General features: G+C 42.1%; 1 protein-coding gene across 2 annotated transcripts; it reads right to left on the bottom strand.

Moving 5' to 3' along the window:
- Window positions 1-1,293: 1,293 nt before the first annotated feature.
- On the bottom strand, window positions 1,294-14,691 carry SMPDL3A (sphingomyelin phosphodiesterase acid like 3A). Of its 2 annotated transcripts, none has more exons than XM_064447369.1 (8): window positions 14,341-14,691; window positions 12,603-12,816; window positions 10,989-11,133; window positions 7,896-7,992; window positions 6,446-6,624; window positions 5,099-5,279; window positions 3,021-3,145; window positions 1,294-1,809 (listed from the first exon to the last, which is right to left on the bottom strand). In XM_064447369.1, exons 1-8 carry the CDS (start codon window positions 14,465-14,467, stop codon window positions 1,498-1,500), a joined length of 1,380 nt encoding a protein of 459 aa, XP_064303439.1. In that variant the 5' UTR covers window positions 14,468-14,691; the 3' UTR covers window positions 1,294-1,497. The 2 variants fall into 2 exon arrangements, with proteins under 2 accessions (XP_064303439.1, XP_064303440.1); XM_064447370.1 differs by lacking the exon at window positions 14,341-14,691 and adding an exon at window positions 13,850-13,868.
- Between the last annotated feature and the right edge of the window lie 1,112 nt (window positions 14,692-15,803).

The raw sequence follows: 15,803 nt of genomic DNA on the forward strand, positions 1-15,803 counted from the left end.
ACCCATGTTACCTCAGGTTATTTACATATCCCGACACATTCAAGATTAGCCAGAGCAGATAGCTCTAAAGAGTTTACATGCCCACCATACCCTCTCCAAGCACAGAATTTAAGATACAGGATGCCTACTGTACATTATTAATGGCATTTCTAAACATTAGTGCCACTGGAAGATTTGTTTCTGAATGCAAATTTAGCAAACCAACCATTTCCTCTGTGGATGACTGATGCATGACAAATCTGAGGTATCTGCATCTACAGTTGTGAATACTCATACTTAGAAAATTTGTCCAGAAATATTCTGCTAAGTATTTCAAGCTTGGGTGGAAACAAAACCAGAAAGTTCCTCAACAGCTACAGTAAAGGCTTTAGTTTCATAAAAATAAACCGCAATTGGATTTCTCTCATAACCACCTCTACAGCTCCAGTTATTCTGGAACAATATTATCTAGAGAAGGGTCTGTACAATATTCCATTGACTGAAGGTTCCGAAAGTATAGCTCTTGATGTAGCAGAAAAATGGGTAAAGGTCCTTCTTGGTTATACACACTAGATAAACAGCCTTCTGAATATTATCATCTTGTGCACACATTCAATCACAGGAAGAGGAAGTGGTTTGTGCAATTGTAAATCCATACATGTGATAATCTTTACATTAAGTGTTAGACTGCTCTATGAAAAAAGAAACCTGAGAAACACCATGACAAGTGCATGTTTACCTGTGCTATACAGAGAATGTATATGCTGTGTCTAATCAGTGATGTTGATCCATTTAAACCTGATTTACGGTCTGCTGCAAAATCTCATATCAGGAGACTGCTTGATAGCAGTGCATAGCTCTATCATAAGAAAAAAGTATGTTGTGGTGGGCAAACACACACATTCTGAAAAAATACATCAAGTATTTACAGGACAGAGGTTTGTGATCCATTAAGTCACTTTCACGCTGTCGTTAGAATGTGCCCCTGACAGAGATGGGTTTAAGGGTTAAGAAAGAAAAAGAAATTTGGCACAGGGAGATACCTAATACTGGCATCGCATCAACAACATAACTGAACTCCGGTCTCAGCAAATGTGGGGTTTGCAGATTTCAGTTTGCAAATTGTGACAGCAGATGGTTGAAACCTGCCCCCACACAAATCCCATGCCTGAAATGGCACTGCCTACGTTTACACACCCTGAGAAGAGAGATTTGGATTTCCAAAGAAATGAGTAACTTCCGTTCCCGCATACTGGGATGCCTGTTCCAGAGGGCACAGGACACTTGAAACAACAGCAAAGTATCTAGCCACTATTACATAGCCAATAAACGTTTATTTAGATGTGGAAGGAAAGGAAAACATGTTTACATGAAAGACCTAGGGAGATTTATTGCTCCCCTGAAATTCAGTGAAGTTCCACAGGCTCCCTGTCAGCATGTCAGTGCCTGAGTGAAAGGATAAGCAGGTTCTTTGAATTACAGGCTAAAGTCAATATCAGCATAAGTTGCATGGTGACTTCATCTCCATGTTGCTTCCCGATTGATACAATCTGTGTATGAGGAGTAATCCAAATATTGGATTGCACATATTTGGCAGGTTTTGCACCCCTCTTCACAGACAATGGTTTTGTCATAACTCACAATGAAGTTACTGTAATACTGCTCAAACAGTGTACTGTGTGGCACAGACAGCTGCTTGGCCATTTCATATAGGCTTTCTGGCTTCAAGTCTTCAATGCCGTAAGCTTTAGTCAGGATGTACTCTAATTTCCAGTTTGATTCATTTTTCTTGTTGGCATCTCTGAGGTCCAAATAAAACTGCCAGAGATCCTACAGTTAAAAAAAAAAAAAACAAAAAACAAAAAACAACAAAACAAAAAAAAAAAACAGAAAGGAAAAATAGGCACGGCTGTATTGCTTTCTTCCCTGCTTCATTAAGTCTCTAGAGTGATATATTGATTAGGAAGCTGTCACTCCTCATTATTCACAACTGAATAGAAGGTCACGTCCCACCCCAAGAGCTGGGCTTACACCCAAAGCTGGTCGTTGCAGTGCGGTAATGGTGGGGGGATGGGGAAGAGAAGAAAAAGGAGCCACAAAAGGCAGCAGTGGCACTGTTAGAGGTCTTTTCTGTCCAAACTGTAAACCAAACTCCACTATCCTCATGTCTGCTTTAGGAATGGGGGCAAAAGGGTGAGATCCAGAAGTTTCTTTTCTGCAGGCACTGCTTGAGGGGCAGAATGGACAGAAAAAGAATGGCCCAGGGAGAATTTAAGGGAAAGGGAGAGATGGTGATGCAGGAGTGAAATCTGCACAAGAAAGGCACAGCCTGTATTAGCATAGGCCTCCAGAGGGAAACCCAAGTCCCAGTCAAGCCGCAGGATGCATTGTCACTGAACTCAGCAAGGTCAAGATTTTACCCTGAATTAGAGAGAGAATATATGAGTCATTCAGAGCCAAAATAATTATACAGGATTCACTTGATCTCCAAATATCATGAGACTACAGAATAGAATTATTCTACATTTTTCCTTCTGAATTTATCTGCAATTTCCTATAAAAAGTATAAACTCTATATAAGAAGGTGCATGATTCTAAATGACATCACATGGTTGAAAGTGCTTTTCTTCCTCTGCTCTTCTACACCCTTTAGGAGCATTTCATGGACTGCATCTCAAAGCTCTTGCAATCACCAGCAAACATTGGTATGTAAACAAGCCCAGGATTTAGGTGAACCTTTTTCACCATTGCAGAGCTCCCTACAAAAATGTTTTAGGATTCTGCCCACAGAATTTCTGACTGTCTCTGATTCCATGTTTTAAGAACGTTCCATAGAGAACAGGAAGCACTGGGTAGTCCTGCAGGCACAGACAGACTGACCAAGTTCTTTCAGATTTCCTTTCCTTTGCCCAGGAAGGAAAATAAAAGTAAGCACCAAAGTTCCACCAACAGCCATAATACTACAAAGGCTGACATCTCGCTGTAATTTTTAATGACACTATACCTGAAGTCTTAAACAATGCTTTGAAATCGTTACTTACCAGCAAGCTATAATCAAGAAGATCATATTGATACAATCTGACACCAGGGTTATTGGACTCCATTTGCCATACATTCTTCACTGGGGTTACAGCAGGTGCCACAAACAAGGAATTTACTGGCTTTTCTGCAGGAAGAGGGAAGGTGAGGAAACAGTTTCTTTTCAACCATTTCTTTCTCAAACAAATGTTTTTGTAGAGAACCAACACAGCAAGAACCAGAGTGACTGCCTTAGGTGCCTTAGCATTTTTTTTTCCCCTGGATTAGCTATATCACTGAATTCCTTCCATACTTCCACTGGATAGACCAAAATCTGTGTAAAATACCACAGGCCATGTTCCAGTGTGTACCAGTTAAATTTGTCTTCACTAGAGGCTTCCCAACAATTCAACTACCTTTGCAAAATGGTCTTGTCTATACATAAGGTCTCTGTATTTTGCGTATTTCTACTGAAGAAATATTAAAAACTTTTACTTCCTGTCTCTGTGCTATATTTTACATGTTGCTTTATGTATTTATGATGTTATTAGAAACACCAGGGTATCATCACCTGACCCTGACTTCACTCATCTAGACTAGCCTAGTACCTAGCATGTCAACACCGATCTTTACAGCAACTGAAACATGAGGATGTACACAGGTTTTAATTAGACAGAATATGCAGGTAAGTATATTGAGAGGAAGAAAAAAGAAGCCCTAACTATTCCTTGCTCCAACAACATCACAGCAGTGAAATCACAAGGTCAGTCTCCACATAGGAGCAAAAGCCTTGTACACTTGGAAATCAGTACATTCTTCTGGAGAAGCTGAAACTGAGCTCTGTATCTCAGTACACTGATGTTGGCTACAATATTACATTTATCTTGAATTCTCTGGAATTTTGTCAAGAAGAAAATAGCACGAATAGAAGACAGCCTAAAACTGTACAGATAAACACAATTGTATTTAGCTACATGCTGTTCCATCGTTTAAATTTCGTCGAAAGATGCAAAATTATTAAAACAATTTGAAAGCAGTTACTTGCACATGCAAACTGTAATGACAAGGCACCAATATCAGTCTGTCCTCAGTGAAATTTGCAGTAGAGGGGATGATTTCATGCACAAATGGGACAAGGTACAAAACCATGTAGATATCAGACTGGCTTGAATACCATTTAAAAAAATATAAAAAGCCAGTTCTTTCACTAGGGCTGGATTCCTTTTTACTGGAGATTAAAACCATGATAATGCCATGTAAAAAGGTAAATTATTTAGAATGTATCTGTATATACTGTTACCCCTGTCAGCATTTTGGGAATTCCTTTTATAAGTTCATATAAAACATAGATAAAGAGCCAATTAATATTTGGGTATTTTACATAAACCAAAACAATGGACCTCTCACTGTTCTATGGTATGGACACAAATATTTAAACAGTTACTTGTTAGAGTTCTTCTGACAGAGATGTTAAAGTGCTCCACACAGCCATGCCCATGCTTAAAACCAAGGTATTTCAAAGCAATAAGCAAAATTTTCAGACCTGGGTGCTTTTCTTGAAGGGAAATTAGCTGATCTAAGAGATACAACAGGCAGAGACTTTCCTTCCCCTGCCTCCTGCTTACCCTTATCTTAATTAACTTTGAAGCAGCAGGGAACTCAGCAGAGAGGCACAGTAATGATGCAGGAAACACAAGAACATAGAGTATGTCTAGTTGGCCTGAGAACATTCCCTTTGACACATTACACAATAGCAACTGGCCAGTATAATTTGCCCGTGTCACTGAGAGAGTGGAGAGGAAAGACTAGAAATTCTTGTCTAGGCATAAGCATTCATTAAAAAAAAAAACAAAAAACCAAAACCAGAAAGCTTGGGGAGTCTCTTCTGACTTCAACAAAAAGAAAGACAGCCTGCCATGCAAGGTTCTCTTTGGAAAAAAAACTGGGAGTGTGTGAGGCTTTAACTCTTGTAGATAAATAGCAGTAGTTCCCAATTTCCTTTTTTAATTATTTATAACAGAGGCTGACCAGTAAGAACACCCAAGAAAGTATTAGTTTGCTTTTAATCAAGGAGGATGAAGGATTCAACAAGCATCATTACCTTCTTCATCCAGGAGGACCATGATACTATCTCTATGTGTATGTCCAAAAAACTGCCCCGCAATAACACTGCTGTATCTGCGAAAAATCTTTACCAGTCTCTCATTGTAATGCTCCCTGATAGCTGTAGTATTCCTTGCATATGGCAAGTATCCTATTGGTACATGTCCTATTATATATACCTAAGGAATTAGATACAGAAAGCACAATTAGCACCTTCGTTTGAAACTTATACTTTAGCTGTAACTTAGCATTACTATGAAATTGTGGTAACCATTTCTACCTTAGAAATGGCGTTCTGAAAGCTATAAATCATAACAGCTTTGTTATACAAAATACAAACAGCAAGAATGTTTACATTCGTAATGAGAAAAAATAAGTAATTTTTTTTTTAGTGAATGCAGTATATTCTTGGGAAAAAAGTTGCGATAAATCTATGTGTGATTTTAGGCCAAAGGAAAATTTGGTCAATTATTTCTAATTAAAAATAAGTTACTAGGGCAAAACCTATGATTTGGCATCGTAAGTAAGAAAAACTTATGTTAGAATATTACAGAGCCTGCATGGTCAGAGAGTCACCAGAAACATGGGAGAACTGGTTAAAACCCCTCTGTCTGAGGTTGAGACTTGGCTCCAACTGCACACACCAACTAATATGCTGCAGGGTTTTACAAGGAAAGGAAATCTCTCCTTTCTCCCAAATGTAATATAATATTTTTAAAATTACAACACCGTAGCAAAATGTAAATGTTTCAGATTAAACACTTTTTCTGGTCAGACGACGATCCAATCCCCGCACCAATCAATCAAACACGAGCCAGCAATTCATAACCTCACTTCAAAACCTGACTGTTATAAGACAATTTATTATAACACTCAAATCATAGCAATTGCTGCAGCTTGGCTAAGTTTTATGGTTGACAACCTCCTTTCTAACTTCTATTTTTGATACTTGTAATTACATAAAAATGTAAATTAAATATGCTAGCTTTTGTCTCAGGCCAAGGGTGCACATCTTAAAATTAAAAGCTATGAGTAAAAAAAAGTCAGAAACAAAAATGAAAATATTAAGTATTCTCATCCTGGCTTCTACAGTATTTTACATGGTAGGTATTTTATTGTATACTCTGAGAAACTGCATTCAACTATTTTATCAGTTGTTGTAGTATAATGTGTATATTCAAGGAAGAATTATTTTTTAAATGAAATTTTGATTTTGCAGTATCTTCTGCAGCATTAATATTTTTCTGGAACCGTATTTATATTTTCATTGCCTCTAATTCTTACTACTTTTTTTTTTTTGAAGTTTAAACAAATAACGCTGATGAGTTCTGTTCACAGCCCCTACCTTTTCCTTCTTTTGCGAAGAGGTTTCTAGTATTCCCTCCAGCCAGGCAAACTGGTTGGCTGGGTCACTGATATTCACAGTTACACTGTTGGGGCTGTAATATAAATTTGTGTTCAGACTGATTATCCTGAGTGGTTGAGAGCTATCACTGGATTCAAACAGCTGTGTGTAGAAGCCACCTGTGAAAATAAGGGCAAAATCATCTGAAAAATGAAAGGCTTCAAAGCACAACTTTAGAATGAAAGTACAGCACTGACAAACTACTGAGCCTTACTCTTTCTAATAAAATATGGCATATTTATTCAAGCCATGTGTCACCTTAACACAACATAAGACCTTAAGAATCTGGTTTTAGCAACATTTTGGTAGGAGAAGTTGACACTGAATTTTTATTAAGTCCTGCCTGCAATTGCCTTTGTGTTTATTTGACAGCTTTCAGATGTAATTATACAACTGACACGCAAGAAGTGCCCTCTAACATTCCTTCCACAGAGAGATGCAGTAATTGTTAAAAAGTCCACATTTCTTGAAATACTGCAAACACAGAGGTTCCTCCAGGAAGAACTGTTTGAGCTTAGCAGCCTTGTACTTTGAAAGTCATTTAACTTCAGACTGGAACATGATGAAAAGCAAAGATCACATTTTTCAATCCAAGCTCCTAAAACTCTCCAAGGCATACAGAGCTTCTTCAATGGGTGCAATTTCATAGTCCATGGACTTCAGTGGAGCCATGCCAACAGACCTGTAACAATATACCTCTAACTTAAGGACCACCCCTTTGGGTTTTCTTTTTCCTATTAAGAGTTTCTACTTCCGCTCTTACCCAGAGTTCCTTCTCATTCAGGCCACAAGAACACAAATTAAACTTCCAAATCCCTAATGTTTGAGTGGATTGGAAACAGAGTTGAACTTTTCAGTCCCTTGCTAAAAAGAGATATTCTGTCAAGAGGGCCAATATTCTCCTGGTTTAGTAAGCTGGACACAAATATGATGCAATTAACAGCAGAATCACCAAGACTATGTGCTATCGAAACTTGAAAAAACATGTGCCTATTCAATATGCTCTGAAATGCATATGGTATCAAAACAGAAACAACATTTTTTTTTAACAACCAAATTTAAGTCTTCTTGCGCATCATGCACCTTTTTAGTACCTAAAAAGTATTATGAGGTCCTGAAGGCAAGAAGATATTTCACATGCATTGGCACAAAGCCACCAATACTCTACATGTTACAAGAAACAATAATTATTGCATCACAAGAGAGTAAATGTGCCCTGAAGATAAGCATTGCTATTCAAAAAGACAAGTTACTTCTTCCAGGAGAAGCATTACAGATAATCCATTGTGCTGATTCATCCTATGAGACTTAGCTAAACAAACAGGACAACTCTATAGAAACATTAGTTCTGTAAGCCCTAGCTTTACAATGCATTAGTGGAAAATTTTACCTTTTTTGAAGGTATTGATTGCTTCATCAGTTAGCCAAGGTTTCCAGAAATCTGCTACAGCATTGTAAACTTCACTGGTAGTTACAGGAAGCTGATCCTGTGAGAGAGGAGAACCTGCCTAAGTCTTAGCATTCAGACAGACAAAAAAAACCAAACCACTGAGTTATCCCACATGACCTCTCGCATAACACGTAACTGTATCCAGTCATCACCAGGAGGAACTCAAGAAAGGAAAAAAAAAAACTTCTGCACATCCAGTATTGCTGATCAGGAACAAATGCCTGAACTTAGTCAGAACTGACTGCATGGCCTTGGTAAAGCCTTGATAAATTAACACCAGAAACATTTCAAGCCTTAGGAGCACAGCAGAGTAGAAAACCATACATTCTGCAAAATTCATAAATATATAAACTGAAGAGTCAAAGTCTAAAAATAAAGTCTCTTGGAGGAAAAGCTTGAACATAAGCTTCTTTTACAGAAGGTGAATTTTTCAAGCAACTTGGGGTTCATAGCAGCTCCCCAAAACCCCATGACAGCCCTCAGAAACATCTGGTGAAATTCACAAATATTTCCATGATGTACTGTAGTTCTAGTAACAAAGCATTTAAGACATAAAAGAAAAGTTTTGTCAATTTTTTCTCCACCGGCTCTAATTAGGACTGTAGCACTCTTCAGTCCGAGCCAAGCAATGCTCAAGCGCCACAGGCTGATAACAGCCATGGTTTCATCTAACCCTGACAGGAAGACCCCAGCCTGTCCTTGACTTTCCTGAAATATCTGCTTGGATTCTTGGTGCTAGAAGCAAAAAAACAGAGGTCAAAAAAAAGGAACAGTATTACAGTGCATGCTTTCTTAAACATAAAATTTGACCTTTCTAAGATCTTTGAAACTAAACCTATGTTTTTAGAGGCTTAGGCACTAAGTCTCTGTCTAGGAGTAGTGCAATCAGAAGTCTGTTCAGACATTTGTTGCTTGCAGTGCACAGATACCAGTTATTAAGAAAGCCTTGAGCCATACTAGTTCAGCCAGAGCTAACAGTCACTAACAGACATAGCAAAACCTGATCTCAGATAAGAGGCCATGTTATGGGCTGAAGGTGGTTTGGACCCAGGCAAGTCAGTGCTCTGTGAACTTGTGGATTAGACAGCAGTTTGGGCGTTTGTTTTAAGCCAGGGCAGGGATGTGAAACAAATAAGAAAGACCAAGGTCACAACATACAATCTGAAAGGTACCCCAATGCTTGATTAACCCAAGTAGTATTTTTAATAGGCTCTGCAAGAAAAATCACCCAAGACCGTTAAATTGTTAAGACGGACAGGTCAGAACACAACGGAGAGCAATAAAATTCCTTGGTGCATGGTGAGTGCGCAGCTTTCACACTTGCTCTGGAACAGCCTGCAGTGTGTGGCTTGCTCCACATCGCTTCCAGTCTACGGGACATTTGCCAAGCATGTCCATATGAAAACCAGAGATGTCATCAACAGTCCAAAAAAAAAAAAACCAAACCAACCCAACAACCTAAAATGACCCCATAGTGGGGAGTTTCTGATCCCACGGTCTTTTCAAACAGTAACAGAAAAGTGGGTCAGCTCTGCACATTGGTGAAGCCTGCCATTTCAAAACAAAGTATCACAGAAACACTCCTGTGTGGTTTTGTGCAGTTATTCTGATCATCAGCCTGCTTCAAAATACTATTTGCTGCCTGTCTGCCCCTCCTGACCATCTTTTTTCTATCTTCAGATTGAATTTCACAAACAAAACTCATATTTGCTGGAAAAGTCACTACATTCTTTGCCTTCAAGGTTACCGTATACAGCTTTGTTTTCCTCTGTATCAAAGGAGACTGCTGAATGACAACTATTCTCTGTGAAGACTTTTTAAAAAACTAAACAAAATTAAAACAAAACACGGAGTGAGGCTTCAGTTAAGGTGTTATCAAAATACTTTACATGGGGTTTCTGCTGAACCAACCTGGCCCCCCGTCAGTGTGTATGATAAGCTGAAGCTATACTACCCGAGTAAGAACACAAGAGGCTGAAGTCCCAGCTTGGTTTGTGCACTCACATTTACAAGATACATGTGGCTCTTGTTTTGTCTCTCATGTTTCCCTTTCCCCTCTCTGAGCACCTCTGTTACTCCCTGATTTGGGAATCCCTAACTCCAGCAACGATACAATCACCTACTACCCCAAGATGTACCCTGATAGGCCTAATGAATAACACCGGAAACTGAAATAAAAGTCTTTCGGGGTTTGAAGGGGTGTTACTGAATTCCCACTAGGCATTTCAAACGAAGTATTTTAGTTGACCTGCTCAACATCTCTTCCAATCCCCTCAGATCCAATGACAGAATTTGCTTCTCACTCCAGTGTGCTGCCAGATCAACCCACAATATGCTTTAAAGGACACATGAAGCAACTGTTTACTTTTGAGCTATGCCAAGAACAATATTCGCAGAACACTGAAAGTAAAAAAGCACTGTCCTCAGCTGCAATGGCACACACATCCAGTAAATCATCAATGCAAATATTTCTAAGTGTCCAATAAGGAAAGAAAAAAAAAAGACAGAGTTTTAATAATAGTGGCAAAACTATGGGAACGTTACAAAAATCCTGCCATTGGTCTGATAAAAGAAAATCCATTGATGTCAGCAGCCAGATTCCCAGAAGGCCTTTTAGTAGGCCTTGGATCTTACCATGGGCTCACAGATCCATGAAGGATGTAATTTCTTTTAGATTAAGTTATTGTACACACATGCATGGCTCACACAGCAAGAAAGAAGTGCGTGTGTATTAACTATGAGACCTGGTGGTTCTAAGCCGTGAGGAATGATAAGCAGTAAATTTGCGTGACCTCAGGCAATGTGCAGATTTTACCTGGCACCAACATTCGCTTGAGTAACTTAACACACAGAGAGAGATGTACTTTCTGTTCTTGACTGGAACTAATTATAAATTTAAATGCTAATTGGAGAATTGTAGAATACTGTTTCCAGAATAATAGTTACACAAATTTAACTCTTATTTTTCACACCTGCTTTCTGAGGGGTTAGGAGCACACTCAGTACGATACATAAATTTCTAACTTGTTTTACCTGTGGCCAGTAGTCATGATTGCCTAAGGCTGGGAAAACCTGAAGATCTGGAAAGAAATTACGAATTGTAGTACTCATATTGCCAATGATGCTAATGACCAACTTCGTGGAGAGTTCTTTTACAGGAACATGAGGGGGGCTATCTCTGAAAAAGGAAAAGCCTTTATTAACAAAGGTTTATTATCAACATGAGGAAAGGCAAAAAAATCTGCAAACACATTCTAGCATGTAATACTACTATGACCTCTTTAATTAAAATCATAGAATTGCCTGCGAGGCTCTCCGCAAAGGCTTTTTTTAAAAAAAACCAAGCAAGCAGACCAATGCTTATCCTATGATCACATTTATCATAACTACGATTTCTTAGAAATTAAATTAATTCAGTTCCATCATTTTGAGCTACTGTGCAGTTTGGGTTATATATCTTCTGTCATCCACACAACCTTCTAAGCTTATTTTTCCCCTTTTAACAACAACCTATTGAAAATTAAGTACAATATGGTAAGTGAAATAAATTAACCACTTGCTTTACATATTCATACTTCTTAACACCATTCCCTCAGCAAAATTAAGTGACATAACATATACAACCTTTCCAGTAAAAAAGACCCCCCTCATTGATAAACAAACTAGTTCTCCCAAACACTGGAAGATACTAATCTCTTTGATAAATTATCCATTGATGTATACCATAAAAAAATTATGTGATGGTAGAATGGAGAATTTTGCTATGGCAGAAGGGTAAATTAATGCTGTCTTTTATGAATACCTAGAAAGTAACAGGGCATGGCACTATCGAGCTACTCATGTGCCTCCCTTTCATACTTCTTTTTGCAGTCCCACTGCTAAGGCACACAAAGCCGCACAGATAACACCTGTGTGAGAGAGAGAGTATTATTATGCCCATTTTCTAATAAGTAACATCAGCACAGAAAAGGTAAAATGTTTTACTCAACGGGGGCTGCACACATCCACAATACTGCAATGAGGGACAGTGAAACCACACTTTCTTTAGAAGCACATGCAGCTATGAGTGATAGTAATGAACAGAGAGGCAGCACATACAACACTCATCCTCCCCCCACTAGCCCCCGATCTAGAATTCATACAGGCACCGAACCTGAATGGCAACTTAAGCTACAGTATTTCTTGATTCTAGTTACCTCTTACAGAACCAAATAAAATATAGTCAAAAGGTATCTTCTAAAAAGGGACAAACTTTATATTTAATGACCTTAAGACCTACAAAATCCAATACTTCCCATAACAGTTCATTCCAATTGGTTATTCCTCTGACCTTTCTTTTTGCTTTTCCCACTTCCCACCCTCCCCGCACCATTTCTATTAACTTACACTAATAGAGTCACATGGTAAATGTCCCAATGAACAGTCCAACAATATCCAGAACTTACTACAGAGATCAAAATCTGTTCCTGAGGCCTTACATTCTCACTCAGTCTCCCACTTGTTAGCCATTCGGACAACTAAAAGGACTATTTAAAAGTAGCATTTGTGCTCGGATCGGTTGGTGCAAATATAAACTTGTGAACTACTGCACTATATAGTTATGCAGCTGTTAAAAGCTCCTAACTGCAGAGTGACTTGAACACTTACCCCGTCCAAATCATGAATGAAACCTGGTGTTCTGAATCCTTCATGAATTCAAATGCTGACAAAATAAGTTGATACGGGGAATCACACAAAAAGTCTCCAAAAGGGCCTGGGTTGGAGGCATTGGCTCCTTTGGAAGAAGAACAAACTTTGGTGCGGTCAGGGGTAATGTGGTAAGTCGGATCTAAATGTAGGTCAGATACATGCCAGAACTGCCCTGTTTTCAGAAAACAAAGATTAAAGAAAATGCATTATTTGCAGTTGAACTGGATATACGTGGGTAATGCTAGCTTTGCTCCAGTTTGCCTACTGCTATTCCTCTTTCAAGTTTTGAAAAGGAGAATAAATTTAGCAGATTGTTGATTAGCCCGCCTGATAAGCGTGGGCGAGTTCTGCATTCCTGACAGGAGTCCTTCACATAGTCTGCTTAGAAAAAGTGAAAACAGAAGCAGAGGCATGGGTTTAAGCTATGCAGCAGGAAAAAAATGGAGGTTGGTAGGGACTGGAAAATCAGCTCCTTTTCATTAATAGCAATCTGGAAACTGGAGAGTGGAGTAGGCGACAGAAGAACTTCTCCACTCCACCTGAAAAGAGAGGGAGCTGCATTTTAATTATTTTTCCAGACCTTCCCTGTCTGGAAGCTACTACAAAAGATCACAGTTTCGAAAGAAAAGGCAAGAAACAGCATGTGCGCAAAAATTTCAAAGCTCTTCTCCCCAGCGGCCACAGTAGCAGAGACTGGGCTTCGTACTAGAGAGCTGTGTCAGCCTCACCTACTCACTACTTTCCAGGCTGACACAGTCTCAGCCGCTGCTGCTTAGCACTATATGGAAAAAGGAGCTGAGAAGTATAGGAATGTGGTGAACAAGATGAATTATGCTTGTATTAAACCACCAGCCTTCAAGCTTCATGTAAAACAAGAGTAACTTTTTTTTTTTTCTGTCAGTTGCAAAGCACTTGGGAAAGGCACATGTGTATCGGGCTAGTGGTTGTGAAACCGGGACAGATATAAATTGATTTTTCCTAAGGTCACACGCTCACTCCGAGGCAGAGCAGGCACCACGCGACTCGACCCCGTGGAGTTTTATTTCAGGAAGCAAAGACCAGCAGCGATCTTCAAAATCTGCAACGCTACGACTCCTACCACCAGGAGACAGAAACGCCCGGACACCGCTGCGTGTTTGGTCCGAGGCGTGTGTAAGTCACAGGGAATGAAAAACCTGCGGAAACCATTTCAGAGCAGCACTCACCTGCGTACGCGACCCTACCGCGGGTCACGCCGGGTGGAGGGCCTGTGTTTGCTGACAGCACAGAAACCAGATTTAATGTTTGCAGTGCATGCCTCAGGACACCGTGCCAGGGCAGGGCAGGGCTCACCTCACCTGCCACCCTCCGGAGCGCCAGCCTACCCTGGCGAACCAAATGCAAGCCCCGCTTAACCCCCACTACCCCCCCCCCAATACCTGGAGAGCCGTGTGTTTACTAATCTAAAAGTCACATGGAGCCGGAGCCAGCTGGGACGGGGAACACCGCCGCAGCAGCCTGCGTGCGGGAAACAGCGGGAAGGGAAGGGGAGGGAAAGGCGGCGCCGGAGGGGAGCGCGTCCCCAGGGCCTGCCCCGCCGCCGGGCCCCGCGCTGGCAGCACGGCGGGGCGGGCCGGGCCCCCAACAGCCGGGGAGGCACCGCGGGCCTCTCGCCCGCCTCCCCCCGTCCTCCACGGGAGGCCCCCGGCGGACTCACCCACGGCGGAGCGGGGCTGCGGGCCGGCCGGCGCCGCCTCCAGCGCGGAGCAGAGCAGCAGCAGCAACAGCAGCGGCGGGGCCAGGCCGGGGGCCAAGCGGGCGGCGCGTCCCCCCCACCGCTCCATGATGGCCGTGCCGGGAGCGCCCTGCCCGCCGACGGCTGCTCATGGGACGGGACCGCCCCGCCGCGGAGAGAAGGGGCGAGCCCGCGGTAGCTTGTGCAAGCCCCAGCCCTTCGCTGCCTCCCCGGGGCTGCCGGAAGCCGCCACCGCGCCCCGCCCGCCCGGGGGCCCAAAAGCCGGGCCTGGCCGGGGACCCCGCTTGCTGCCGGGCGGCAGCGGCGGGCCTCGCTGCGGGGACAGCCGCGGTCGCCTCAGGCGACCGTGCCGGGCGTCGGGGTGACCCGCAGGAGGTACCACCCCCGGGTCAGCGCTGGGGTGCTCGTAGGAGCCAGCCAGGCCGCGGGCAGGGCTAAACGGACGGTACCGGCGGACTTGCAAGCGGCCTCGAAGGAAGGTGAATCGGACAGGAGAACTTATTTCCCCGCTCGGCCGGTGGCCTGGGGCGCCTGGTGGGCCTGGCCTTCGAGCCCTGGGCTCCCAGCACGGGGTCACGGCTCTCCGAACCGGCCGAAAACCTTTCTCCCGGGGCCGGCCGGCAGAGCTGGGGTGAGAAACGCCTCTGAGGGCCGGGGGTGCTGCGGGCCGGGCCGGGCCGGGCCGGCGGCCCTGGGGCGCTGCCTAAGGCTGCCCCGAGCAGGCTGCGCTCCGACGCCCAGCAGGAGTCTCGGGCATCTTTTCGGAGGAAGGTTTCTCACAGCACACATGTGAAAATGGATCCTGGTTACTTAACACGCTTTAAAATTACAAAAAAAGCTGACGAAATATGCCACCAAGTACACCGTTAATACAGCTTAAGGAAAATGCTGAGGGGTATTGTAAATACGAGTCTCCATTGCTAAGGCTTTATGTTAGCAGAGCTGCTGCTTATAGCTGAGGTCAGAGCAGTTTCCGGTGAGGAGTACTCGTGTCAGCTTTAGGAGCAGACCAGAATAATGATGTCATGGATCCCGTAGCTGCCCTCAAACATCGCACTGCTCACTGTGCTGTTCTGTTTGGATCTGCTTTCTGGGGCTTCGCGAAACAGTTTCACCAGCAGCTGGAAGTCCTGTGTGCTGGTATTTTCCTCACTTTTCCACTCCTCTGAGTAGTGCTACAGGCACTTCACAGGTACCACTTCTCCTTTTTCCTCTCCCTTATTTAATTTGACATATCATTCATCTTTAGAACAGCAAAAGATTTCACCAATACACTTCATGATGGTTTGACGTGACTTACAGAACATATGTATGTAGGGAAAAGTAACCTTTGTTTAAAAGTGTAATGTAAAATATTTACAGTTCAGGGTTTATTTGTAAACTAAGTCTTAACAATCTGTCTCTGCATTCCTTTCCTCATATTT

Source organism: Phalacrocorax carbo, chromosome 3 (genome assembly GCF_963921805.1).
Source record: "Phalacrocorax carbo chromosome 3, bPhaCar2.1, whole genome shotgun sequence".
Lineage (NCBI taxonomy): Eukaryota > Metazoa > Chordata > Aves > Suliformes > Phalacrocoracidae > Phalacrocorax > Phalacrocorax carbo.

Bases quoted from the DNA above. Each gene is read 5' to 3' on its own strand.
- SMPDL3A (XM_064447369.1), bottom strand. From the start codon at position 14,467: ATGGAGCGGTGGGGGGGACGCGCCGCCCGCTTGGCCCCCGGCCTGGCC. The intron at 12,817-14,340 runs GTGAGTCCGCCG...TTCTGAAAACAG, and splicing joins GCAGCCCCGCTCCGCCGTGG to GGCAGTTCTGGCATGTATCT. The intron at 3,146-5,098 runs GTAATGATGCTT...CTCTTCCTGCAG, and splicing joins GGTCCTCCTGGATGAAGAAG to AAAAGCCAGTAAATTCCTTG.